General features: G+C 36.7%; 1 protein-coding gene across 3 annotated transcripts in view; it reads left to right on the forward strand.

Annotated features, from left to right (window-relative positions):
- ZFR (zinc finger RNA binding protein) overlaps positions 1-12,660 on the forward strand; it is a 69,268-nt gene that overhangs the window by 24,088 nt on the left and 32,520 nt on the right. For all 3 annotated transcript variants that reach the window (XM_087815317.1, XM_016224315.2, XM_087815318.1), the window contains 6 exons: positions 2,461-2,605; positions 4,878-5,096; positions 5,435-5,682; positions 9,170-9,361; positions 10,089-10,380; positions 12,231-12,424. In XM_087815317.1, coding sequence (XP_087671443.1) covers positions 2,461-2,605; positions 4,878-5,096; positions 5,435-5,682; positions 9,170-9,361; positions 10,089-10,380; positions 12,231-12,424 — 1,290 coding nt within the window. The remainder of the gene's footprint in view (positions 1-2,460; positions 2,606-4,877; positions 5,097-5,434; positions 5,683-9,169; positions 9,362-10,088; positions 10,381-12,230; positions 12,425-12,660) is intronic.

A 12,660-nucleotide genomic window follows, 5' to 3' on the forward strand; every position in this document is an offset into this window, starting at 1 on the left:
ACAGGGAAAATGCCCTTTGTTTTTACTGTGGTATTATTTGTCCACTTGCAGGACAGCTGTGTCTCCTATTTTGAGAACCACGAGCCTAAGCTATACAGGATAAACAAATTATAGTGTCGTCTTGAAACTTGCCAAGGGTGGAATTTCTGGTGTCTGTACTATCTTTTCCTCAAGGTGTTCTTTCTTAGTATGTAACAGAAAATGATCCTCCTCTAATTCATCTAGTTGGTTTTTGTTCAGCCCTATGGGGACATAGAGGTCTAATCATCTTCATTATTATGTTTATTATGGCACTAAATTACTATGTGATTATTTAATTAAATTTGGTCCTAATTTCCTTTAACCTATTATTTTATTTTTATTGAATTTATTGGGGTGACATTGGTTAGTAAAATTATACAGGTTTCAGGTGTACAATTCTTTAATACATCATCTGTACATTATGTTGTGTGTTCATCAGCCCAAGTCAAATCTTCCATCATCGTTTATCCCCCTTTCACACTCTTCCATCTCTCCCTACCCTCTGATAAACATCATACTGTTGTCTGTGTTTATGAGGTATCTTTGTTTTGTTTTGTTTTCCTTTGCTTAGCTTAATCCGTTCACCTTTTTCACTCCTTCCCTCTAACTGCCCTCAGTCTGTTTTTTTGTATCTGTGAGTCTGTTTCTATTTTGTTTATTTTGTTCATTAGATTTCACATATGAGTGAAATCATACGTACTTGTCTTTTCTCTGACTGGCTTATTTCGCTTAGCATAATGCTCTTCAGATCCATCCATGCTGTCACAAAGGATAATATTTCCTTTTTTAAGGCCAAGTAGTATTCCGTTGTGTAAATGTACCACGGCTTTTTTATCCATCCATCTACTGATGGACGTTTGGGCTGCTTCCAAATCTTGGCTATTGTAAATAACACTGTAGCGAGCATAGGGTTGCATATATTATGTTGAATCAGTGTTTCAGGTTTTTTCAAATATATTCCTAGAAGTGGAATTGCTGGGTCATAAGACAGTTCCATTTTTAATTTTTTGAGGTAGCTTCATATTGCTTTTCACAGTGGCTGCACCAATCTGCATTCCCACCAACAGTGCAGGAGGGTTCCTTTTCTCCAGATCTTTGCCAACACTTGTTTATTGATTTATTGATGATAGCTATTCTGACAGGTGTGAGGTGATATTCATTGTGGTTTTAATTTGCAGTTCTCATGATTAGTGATGTTAAGCATCTTTTTATATGTTTATTGGCCTTCTGTGTCCTCTTTGGAGAAATGTCTATTCAGGTCCTTTGCCCATTTTTTAACTGGATTGTTTGTTTTTTTGGTGTTGAGTTATATAAGTTCTTTATCCATTTTAGATATTAACCCCTTATCAGATGTATCATTGACGAATATGTTCTCCCATTCAGTGGGTTGTCTTTTCATTTTGTTGATGGTTTCCTTTGCTCTGCAAATTAACCTGTTTTTTGTTTGCTTTTAGGATATTTTTTAAACTTTGATCCTTCTGGACTTAGCCTACCTTTTCTATATTCTTCCTAATTATAGAAATTTATTTTGTTAAGAAATTGACATTGTAAATCAACAATATTAGCATTTGCTTTAATATTTGGCAAGTTACTAAACACGGAATTTCTTTTGACTTTTGTTACTATTTTCATTATGTCCAGAGACAGAATATAATAAATTCCATTTTTTAATAGGATATATGAAGCCCATCTTTTCCTGCACCCTGCCTACTCCTTCATCCTTTCTACCTGAATGCCTTCCCATCCCTCACTTTATGCAGTATCAGAATTTACCCAGCTCACCTTGATCTTCATTGCCTTGGAGATTTATAGATAATGTGCCTTCTCTGTGACACCTCCTTTCCCCTTTCCTCCATTTGGAAGCTCCTATTCATTACTTTGTTAATGGCAGTAGTAAATAAGGAAGAGTGAAAAGAAAGCTGGAGCAATCACAAAGTTTAGAACACAGGTGTTCTTAACTATGGAATCCATCTTTAAGAAAAAACTGCCATGAATTTTTCAAAAAATTTTTTTTAATAAGCATTATTTTTATTGCATAACCCATGGACACAGACAATAGTGTGGTGAAGGCCTGGGGCGGGGTGGTGTAGGGTAGAAGGGGTCAATGGGGAAAAAGGGGATATCTGTAATCCTTTCAACAATAAAGATAATTTTTTTTTAAAAATCACTTCACTGAAAACCAATAAAATAAGCATTATTTTAAAGTGTTTTTCGTAATTTTTCTGATTTTGAAAGTTATGCTGCTTGAAATGGTTTTGACCTTATTTAGTGAAATCCAAAATGAATCCCCTTTGTAATTGAATTTGACTCTTATGTCTAGGTCTAAATATATATTTATTTTTTTAATTTCCTTTATTATACTTTTATATAATAAAGATGAGGGGCATTTACTAAGCATCTTCACTCATAGCAAGATTTTCTTTCATTCTTTTTCCTTAGGACTCGTACTCATATGTAAGATCCACAGCTCCTGCTGTAGCTTACGATAGTAAGCAGTACTACCAACAACCAACAGCAACTGCTGCTGCTGTAGCTGCTGCTGCCCAGCCTCAGCCTTCTGTTGCTGAAACCTACTATCAGACAGGTAGGTTTTATTAACATACACGGTTTCATTGTAAACTATTGAAATATATTATTTAGGGTGTTTTTAATGAAAATATGCTTTGGAGTTCATCTAAACTCATTGTGTTATATTACCTGAAGAGGCAGGGTCTAGCCATGTCGTTCTCTTCCTCTGCTAGAATGCCTTTGAGTCCCAAAGAGAAGGTCATGGAAGTAATTCATAGTCGTGCCCTTCTCTCCTAGAAATGTATTTCATTTCTGGTCTTCAGCTTACAATTCACTTCCTGCTGAAGTAAGCTATACAAAAGAAGTTGTGCTAACTTCTGGCCACCTTCTTATCTTTGCCAGAAATGCCCAGAACATACCGCTGACGGCCTTTGTAACCAGTGGAGACCGTTTGTGGGTCCATATTTTTTAAGGCATCTTTGTCTGATATGTAATGACAGTTGGTTCTGTAACCAGCCACCAATATTACGTTTGGCTCAAACGCATGAAGTGTTTCGTTGTCAAAGAATCCAACACATTAGTAGTCTTTAAAAGATGAATTTTTTTTTCATGGAGATTTGACATCTTTCAGATTTTTTTTAAAAAATCCTCACCTGAGGATATGTTTTTATTGATTTTTAGTAAGAAAGGAAGAGAGGAGAGGGAGAGAGAGAGAGAGAGAGAGAAACATTGATCTGCTGCCTTCCACACGCCTGACCAGGGATCGAACCTGCAAACTTTTTTGTTGTTTTTTTAATACTCACCCAAGAATATTTTTTCCATTGCTTTTCAGAGAGAGTGAAGGGCAGGGGAGAGAAACATCGATGTTAGGTTACTTCTAGTTCTAAGATTTTATGTGTTTTTTAAAAGTGGTTTTAAAATATTTTGAATTAAAATCCTGAATTTTCTTAGTCGCATCTCTGATTTGCAGTACAGCAATCAGTAGTAAACTTCCTGGTTAATTATCAGGGTTGGATTTTGCTTAAAATTATTGAGTTATCTAAGAGTCAAAGACCCTGATTTAGTCTGAGTTCTGACATTAACTACGTAATTTTAGTTTTGACTTTCAAAATGTTTTCAAAAAGCTTTATAAACTCCTGCCCTGGCTAGTGTGGCTCAGTTGTTTTGTGTCAGGTTTGATTCCTGATCAGGGTACATACCCAGGTTGTGAGTTCTATCCCCAGTCAGGGTGTGTGCGGGAGGCAGTCAGTTGATGTTTCTCTCTCACATCAATGTCTCTCTCTCCCGCCCCCCAAAAAAGTTTTATAAACTCTTTAAGCGCTATTTATTTAAGCTACCTTTACGTAACTGAGCATAAAATGAGTTTGGCCCCCTGGTATTTGGGCCTTAGAAATTACGTTTGTATGCTTTAGTGATCGTTAATTAGTGATTATTAATTCAATGATGGATACTAAGGCTCCTAAGATTTATTTCGAATATGGTCAAAGGTAGAAGAAAGTTTAGCAGAGACATTAATGGTAGCCATTTAAGAATAGCTGCACTCAGGCTATTGCATTTGAAGAACTGTCAGCCCCTTGTGAGTTGGAATTACGAATAAATCAGTAAGATGTGATAACTGGTACATGAACAAGTCCCATATAATTAAACTTTGACATTTTTACTGTGAATTGAAATATGTACTTTAAGGCTCTCTCTGTTCTATTTCCAATATTAAGCATAACTGTCAGGTAGACTGACTAGCCTAAACACACCTACAAACCTTTTCCAAAAACTATTTATTTACTTATTTATTTTATTGATTTCGGAGTGAGGAAGGGAGAGGGAGACAGAAACATTAATGATGAGAGTCGTTGTTCAACTGCCTCCTGCATGCCCCCTGTGGGGATGAAGCCTGCAACCTGGACATGTGCCTTGGCTGGGAATCGAACCCTGACCTCTTGGTTCATGGGTCAGCGCTCAACCACTGATCCCCGCCAGCTGGGCCAAAAAGTTTATTTATTAATACCTGTGTTAAGTAGAACTGCTATTTCAGTTAGTTGTAAGTTTTTACAAAATATTACTTTGGAAATATGTGGAAAGCATCTGGGATGGGGTAGTAATTTATATAGATGTTATATTTTGTTCAACTGGTAATAAGAATTTTACCCCTTTTGGCAAGAAGAAATTGCTGGCATCTAATTTACAGTTAACTTTAACCTACTTTTTCTAGCTTTCCAGGGTGTTGGTACAGCAACTACAGGCATACCTTGGAAATATTATTGTGGGTTTGGTTCCAGACCAGCGCAGTAAAGTGAATACTATAAGTGGTTTTATCCTTCTAATTTTCTGATATCTCTTTTTCTATTTAGCCCCCAAAGCAGGTTATAGCCAAGGTGCAACTCAGTATACACAAGCCCAGCAAACTCGACAAGTGACAGCCATAAAACCAGCGACACCAAGTCCAGCTACCACTACTTTCTCCATTTATCCTGTATCTTCTACCGTACAGCCAGTAGCAGCTGCAGCTACTGTGGTGCCATCCTACACCCAGAGTGCTACTTACAGTACCACAGCAGTTACTTATTCTGGTAAGACTGATAAACAGTGTTTAAATAAAGATATTAGAAAGAGACTTTCCTCCCCCGAGCTATAAACTTCTTGAAGATAAGGACCAAATGTCCAACCTTGTACTTCCTTTAAACCCCCATAACGCCTAGTATGTGGTGAGGAAATACTTGGTGATTGACTTACACTTACATATAAAATGAAGATAAATGTTTTCTAGGTTTGTGAGATGTGCATTATTTGTAAATATGCATGTGTGAACCTACCTTTATTAGCAGAATTTATTGAATTTAAATTCATAACATTTCACTTGGCCTTTTATAATTATGTAACATTATCTTTGTTTTATTTTGTTTATAAGGTACATCTTATTCAGGTTATGAAGCAGCAGTGTATTCAGCTGCATCCTCCTACTACCAACAGCAGCAGCAGCAACAGAAGCAGGCAGCAGCAGCAGCTGCTGCTGCTGCTGCAACAGCTGCCTGGACAGGGACCACCTTTACTAAAAAAGCACCATTCCAAAATAAGCAACTGAAACCAAAACAGCCTCCCAAACCACCCCAGATTCACTATTGTGATGTTTGTAAGATCAGCTGTGCTGGACCACAGGTACTTACTTATATGTTTCACCACAAGTCTTCAGTGGTGGTTTTTAATAGTTAAGTATAGTTGATATTGTAACTCTTGCGCCTGCAAAGGTTTCCATTTTCTTTCCTCTTAGCTTTTAGCTAAGGCATACATAGTTCACTAAATGCCATTTTGGAAAAGGTATTTGTATTAAGACATAAGAATTTCATTAAGAACAAACTGTAAAAATGATTATGAATGAAAATGGAAAATGGGCAAATTGAGCTTTTTTCAAGAAGGATACTTTGCTCTTTAAATAAAACTTAAATATAGTGTGTAAAAGTTTTATATTTGAATTCATTGGGATTTGGGGGAAAGATTGAATTTTTATTTCTTTTTTAGCATTTAAAACTTGCATTTTAAAGCTTTCATACAAAATTCTTGATTTCACTAGCTCTTCTTCAAGGTCCGTACTTGAGTGTATGTATAGAATTTTACAGCTGAAAAACAATGATCATAGAGATAATTGTTTACATATTGCATTAAAGATGAAAGGACTTTGTCAAACGTATTATTTTTTGAAGCATATAACTAGCAGGAAAAATTGTCTTTCTGGAATTTTAAAATTCCTTAAAGTAAGTTCTAATCTACAATTTTGGGGATAACATTTCTAATGAGACTAACTTTTATATATGTTTTATATATAATCTTCTTCATGAGGGAATAGGAATTTGGGGAACAAGAAAGTATAGGGAAGTGTTTTTCAAAAATATCAACTAATGAAGCATGCAGAACCTTTATTCCCCCCCCCCCCCCCCATTTTTTTGATTTTTTTTTTTTCCCTTCTGGTTGCACCTTAAAATATATGATTTAGGCATGAGTCTGTTTAAAATCTAATTAGTTAATACTTTCCTTAATAGTGTCTAGTTTTTATATAAAAATGTGATAAGCAGTTTGGTAGGTAATAGGTATATTATTTGATTTAGACCAGATTTTGACTCTAATTGTTTCTTCCACTTAGACCTGTCTCTCACTCCTGCCCCATTTGTGTATGTTCTTTATAAGTTACCAGCATTCCCTGAATTACATCAACTTAAGGAATATTTTAATATGTGGCTAGTTACATAAAACCTTTTTTCTCCCTATTTTGAGTGTCATAGGAAATGGTTTCATTATGATTGCATGGTTGGAGGAGAGGGGACAGGTGAGGAATCTTTACAGTGACTGGGATTAAACATGAAAAGGAACAAGGATGTTGTTCTTAGTATTTGAGGAGTATATCCTACTCTATGGTGGCTTTTTAGAGAGGACGATGCTCTGAGTGGCAAATGTAAACCTAAGAGATTTATTGAATATGTGGCACCCATATATAGAAGGATAGAACATGGCTCTAGGGTGATAGGTTAACAGCAGTATTTAGAATGAGTATATATAAGGCTCACCGTTGATTTGGGGTATCTGAATGGCTACACAAGAACAGGCCAAGGATACTTCTGCAAGTCAGATGCAGTGCCTTAAGGAGTTAATGAAGTGAGCCTTAGAGAAAAATATCATTGAGATTATGTGTTAGAGTTTAGGTGTGAACATAAGGAGGGAGAGTAGTTGGTTCAGGTTTAAGCTTCCATAGTTTCAGTCCTGGCTCTGACACTAACTGTCCTTGGGCAGGTCCGAGACCTTAACTCCTTTGGGCTTTTGTTTCTTCACTTCTATAATAGGGACTTATCCTAAATAATTGAGTCTTTACCTGCTTCACGGACCACTTCAGACTGCCACAGATGAGAGAAGAATCAAATGGCAGGGTCCTAGGTCTCCCCTTTTGTTTCAAAAACAGCAATTGTTCTTACTTGTGCATAATATTTATTTACTTATTTACTTATTTATTTATTTATATTGATTTCAGGGAGAGGGAGAGAGAGAAACATCAGTGATGAGAAAGAATCATTGATTGGCTGTCTCCTGCATGCCCCCTACTGGTGATGGAGCTGGCAACCCTGGCGTGTGCCCTGAACTGTGACCTCCTTGTTCATGGGTCAACACTCAACCACTGAGCCACAATGGCTGGGTGCAGATTATTTACAGAAAGTATTCTCTTGTTTAAAACTTAGAAAATTATTATTTTAGGTAATCTCTAAAGTTCCATCCAGCTCTGAAATTCTGTGATGAATATATAATTTTATGCTAATCATGTCTATCTTTAAAACTAAAATATGAAAGAGCCAGCAGTCCATATTTACTTCCTCTCACTTTAATAAATCTGCCTTTTTTTTTTTTTTAACATATCTTATTGAATTCAGAGAGAGGAAAGGAGGGGGGGAGAGAGAGAGATAGAAATATCAATGATGAGAGAGTCATTGATCGGCTGCCTAGCCTGCAACCCGGGCATGTGCCCTGACTGGGAATCGAACCCTGATCTCCTGGATCCTAGGTCAATGCTCAGCCGCTGAGCCACGCCTGGCCGGGCAATCTGCCTTCTTAATTGTCTGCATTTAAGACCATTTTAAAATATATAATTTCATTATTTTGTTGACTAGTATTACAATAATTTTTTTCTTAATTATAATTCTCACTGTTTTATTTTAAATAGGGTTTTATTTAGGGTGGCAAGACTTTTACATGAAAGTGCACTCTGAGTTAATTTTATAAATAAACATCTGTTTGTGAAGAGTCTTGTTACCATACAGGAACTATTTTTCCCTCTCATGATGTAGATACATCCCCCCACCCCCTTGCCATCTTAATCCTGCCATTAATTTCTTTGTGGAATGATCACTGTCTAGTATTCTTTATTCAACATTATACATAAGCATTTAGTAAAAGATACAAATTCTTTTTTGTTTTTTTGTTTTTTTAGTTTTTATTAATTGATTGATTTTTGAGAGAGAAAGATATTGATTTGTTGTTCTACCCATTCACACAACTCATTGGCTGATTCCTGCATGTGCCCTGACTGGGATCCAACCCACAACCTTGATGCATTGGGACAACACTATAACCAACTGTGCTGCCCAGCCAGGGCAAGATACAAATTCTTGAAACCAAAAAGTCAGTTACCTAATATTGATATTGTGGATATATGTGAAAGTCCTTTGCAAATCGAAGTGTTAGACAAATGTATTCTTTTTTTTCTTTTTTCTTTTTTTTAATATATCTTTATTGATTTTTCAGAGAGAGGAAAAGAGAGGGAGAGAGAGATAGAAACATCAATGATGAGAGAGTCATTGATTGAGCCCACAACCCGGGCATGTGCCCTGACCAGGAATCGAACCCTGATCGCCTGAATCCTAGGTCGACGCTCAACCGCTGAGCCACGCCCGGCCGGGCGACAAATGTATTCTTGATAAACAAGGTGCAGAGAACCACAGATGTATCACATGTGTAGAGCATCCCATGTGCTTTTCTTAAATTGCTTTTAAAATTGTTTTGTGCTCATTTTTTAAATGAGTATTAGAGATTTGAGAATTGAATAACTTTAAATGATTTTGTATCTAGAAAATTAATAAAACAAAATTATCCTTTTTGTTTGAAACAGACTTACAAAGAACATTTAGAAGGACAGAAACATAAAAAAAAAGAAGCCGCATTGAAAGCCTCACAAAATACCAGCAGCAGCAACAACTCTACTCGTGGGACTCAAAATCAGTTACGTTGTGAGCTCTGTGATGTGTCTTGTACAGGAGCAGATGCATATGCTGCCCACATTCGTGGTGCTAAGCATCAGAAAGTAGGTGTTTTTTCCCCACACACCCTTATGCCTTACTCTGTTTTCTTTTACTTTTTCAGTAGGGAGTGGGGGGAGGTGTAAAGTAAAAGTGGCTCCAAAACTTTCAGTGTGTTATAAGCCTTGTTTATGTGCTACTATATTTATATATAAAGGCGACACCAAATAATCATTGCTTAGACTAGAAACCTTCCCCCCCCCCTTTTTAAAAAAATGTATTGTTACTGATTTCAGAGAGAGGAAGAGAAAGAGAGATAGAAACATCAGTGATGGAGAGAGTCATTGATCGGCTGCCTCTTGCACGCTCCCCACTGAGGATCCAACCCACAACCTGGGCATGTGCCCTGATGGGGAATCAAGCCACAATCCCTTGGATCATATGCCTAGCCACTGAGGTTGATGCCCAGCCACTGAACCATGCCGGCTGGGCTAGAGACCTTTCTTTTAATCTGGATCATTCTACCAATTAGAAAATTGTATATTTTCCTCCTTTTGTCATGCTTAAGTCTAGGTTGGTATGCATGTGGCCAAGTCATTTCATCTTTCTCTGCCTTAAGTTTCCTCACTGGTAATAGATGGAATATGTATCCCTATCTATTTCACAGAGATTATTTGGAAAGTAATGAGTTTGTATATGAAAATATACAACAAAAAATACAGTTTAATTTTATGTCTTTTAGACAAAAATCTACACTGTTTTCTAACAAATAAATGTGTTTTTATTTTGTAGGTGGTTAAATTACACACAAAACTTGGTAAACCCATTCCTTCAACAGAACCAAATGTTGTTAGCCAAGCTACTGCTTCAACAGCTGTGTCTGTTTCAAAACCGACTGCCTCTCCTTCAAGCATTGCAGCAAGCAATTGTACTGTGAATACTTCATCAATTGCAACTTCCTCAGTGAAAGGTCTTACAACTACAGGAAATTCATCTCTTAATAGCACATCCAACACTAAAGTATCAGCAGTGCCTACAAGTATGGCTGCCAAGAAGACATCTACACCCAAAATAAACTTTGTTGGCAAGTACTGAAGATTCTTTATGGTTTTCCTAACTCCGTCAAAGTAACATTTCTCTTCCAGTCCAGGACTAACCCTTCTGCTTATGCTCTTGTACCCATATCCTCCCTTCTTCTCTAGGACCTTGGTGAATCACATATCTCTTGGTTTTTTACCTTGAATTTTTGGTCCTCTAATGGTTTCTTCTCCTCTTCAGCCATGCAGGTATACCTTTATCTTTCATGGTCTTAAATTTAAAAAAAAATGTTTTCCCATTCCTGTTATCCTCTCAAGCTGCTAACCTAATTCTTTCTCTACTTCTCTACTTCTTATCCAGTCCTCAGTCAGTTATAGTGTTTCCACTCTACCCTTTTCTGAAACTGCTTTCAGGAGTCACCAAAGACCTGATTGCCAAATTCAGTGGCCAGTTTTTAATTTCATCCTATTGACCTTTCTAATATTTGACACTGTTGACTGCTATACCATAGACCTTAAGATATGTCTTTATTTCTCTATTTATTGTCTGTCTACCCACTCCTTTCTCAGGTATCTTGATTTGTTCTCCTTCCTTCATGTTCACTAAATGGTGGTGTTCCTAAGATTCTGATTTTGTTCTCATCTTACTCTACTCACCCAGTATTCATTTAAAATATTTTGTGAAAACTCTAACCCCCATCTGAGTCTAGAGCCGTATTTTAGGTATCCCCAGTCATTACCTGTACAGCCTACTAGTGCCTCATTCTAACCTATTGTCTCATTACAAGAGTACCATGAAATGACCTCATAAAATGGCTGCCTTTTCACTTGGAAAATTTTACTGACATTATTTTTTCCTATTTATTGCCTCCTCTAGTTCTTTACCTAGTTCTTTTGTTTCTAATACTACAATATTTCTGTGCCCCAAGAAAATGTCGTCTTCATAGCCACTGCCTTGTTTTTAGGCTTCAAAGTCTGCTCCTCAGAGCTTTATCTCTTATTGCATCCAGTCTCTCCAACACTTATCAAAGTCATTTTGTGAAAATACTTTTCAAATTATGTTAGACTCCTGATTAAAAGTTTTCAGTGTCATTCCCCTTGGTATAGGAAAAAACCTCTATATTCCTTAATTATGTCATCCAAGGCCATTCACATTCTGGCTCCTGCCTCATATGTCATCATCTCTACTAGGTAGTAATTCATAGTGATTTACTGAATCTTTCTTAAGTTTACTATAGTCTTTAAGTTCGTGTTGTGCTTTTCTTTTACATGCTGTTCTTTTTGTGTAGACAGTATTCTCTTCTTTCTGCCTGGCCACTTCATACTTGTTACTCTCCTTTCAAAGCCCAGTCCAAGTGTCACACCCTTGGTGAAGCCTTTTCTAACTGGATCAGGTTAAAGGGTAGTGGCCTCTTTGCTTTACATTCATACAGTACTTTTTTCATACTTATTACAGCCCTTATCACGTTGTATTATAATTACTTGTATCTTCCCTTAATTGTTGGCACATCAAAAGCAACTACATTGTAATATAGTAATACTCTTACTATATTACCAAAATGTAGGACAGTGTCCAGTTCCCTTGGCAAAGAACTAGGGATACAAACACGAATAAGGCTTAGACCCTACCTTTTTAGGTACTTGGTGTTATGGGAGCCATAGTGGGGATGGAGAGGATCATTGGATGTTGGGTGGTGGAGAAGGGGAAAACCCAGGCGTGTGTTTTATTAATAAGATAAAAAAGCCAAGTGGTTTATGTGGTTCTTCAAATTTCTCATCTATTATATGTCAAGCAAGGGTTTGACTCTTAGTAGAAAAGGTAATTTTATCTGAAGTGTTTGTTGTGTCAGGTTATAAAGAAAGTTAAAATTACTGTAATTCTTTTATGCTTTTCTAGGTGGTAATAAGCTGCAATCAACAGGAAATAAAACAGAAGACTTAAAAGGAACTGAATGTATTAAAAGCACTCCTGTCACTTCTGTACAGATTCCAGAAGTAAAGCCAGACACAGTGTCAGAATCAGTCACACCTGCATCTCTTGCCGCTTTGCAGAGTGATGTGCAGCCAGTGGGCCATGATTACGTGGAGGAGGTATTGATTAAAGAATACCATTGCTGTGAGATTAGATAAAGGGAAAAGGAGTGTCACTTTGTTGTAGGCATGTTTTACATGTAAAATTAAATTATATTCAGTTATATTTTGAATTTAGGTTACTTATGAAGGAATGTCAAAGGGATCTTTTTAAGGGTTTTAAAACGCACACTCTTTAAGCCTAAATGACATCACAATATTTTGTTATCTCTTTCCCTGCTAAAACCATCGCTGTG

This window comes from Miniopterus natalensis, chromosome 3, assembly GCF_054644295.1.
Source record: "Miniopterus natalensis isolate mMinNat1 chromosome 3, mMinNat1.hap1, whole genome shotgun sequence".
NCBI lineage: Eukaryota > Metazoa > Chordata > Mammalia > Chiroptera > Miniopteridae > Miniopterus > Miniopterus natalensis.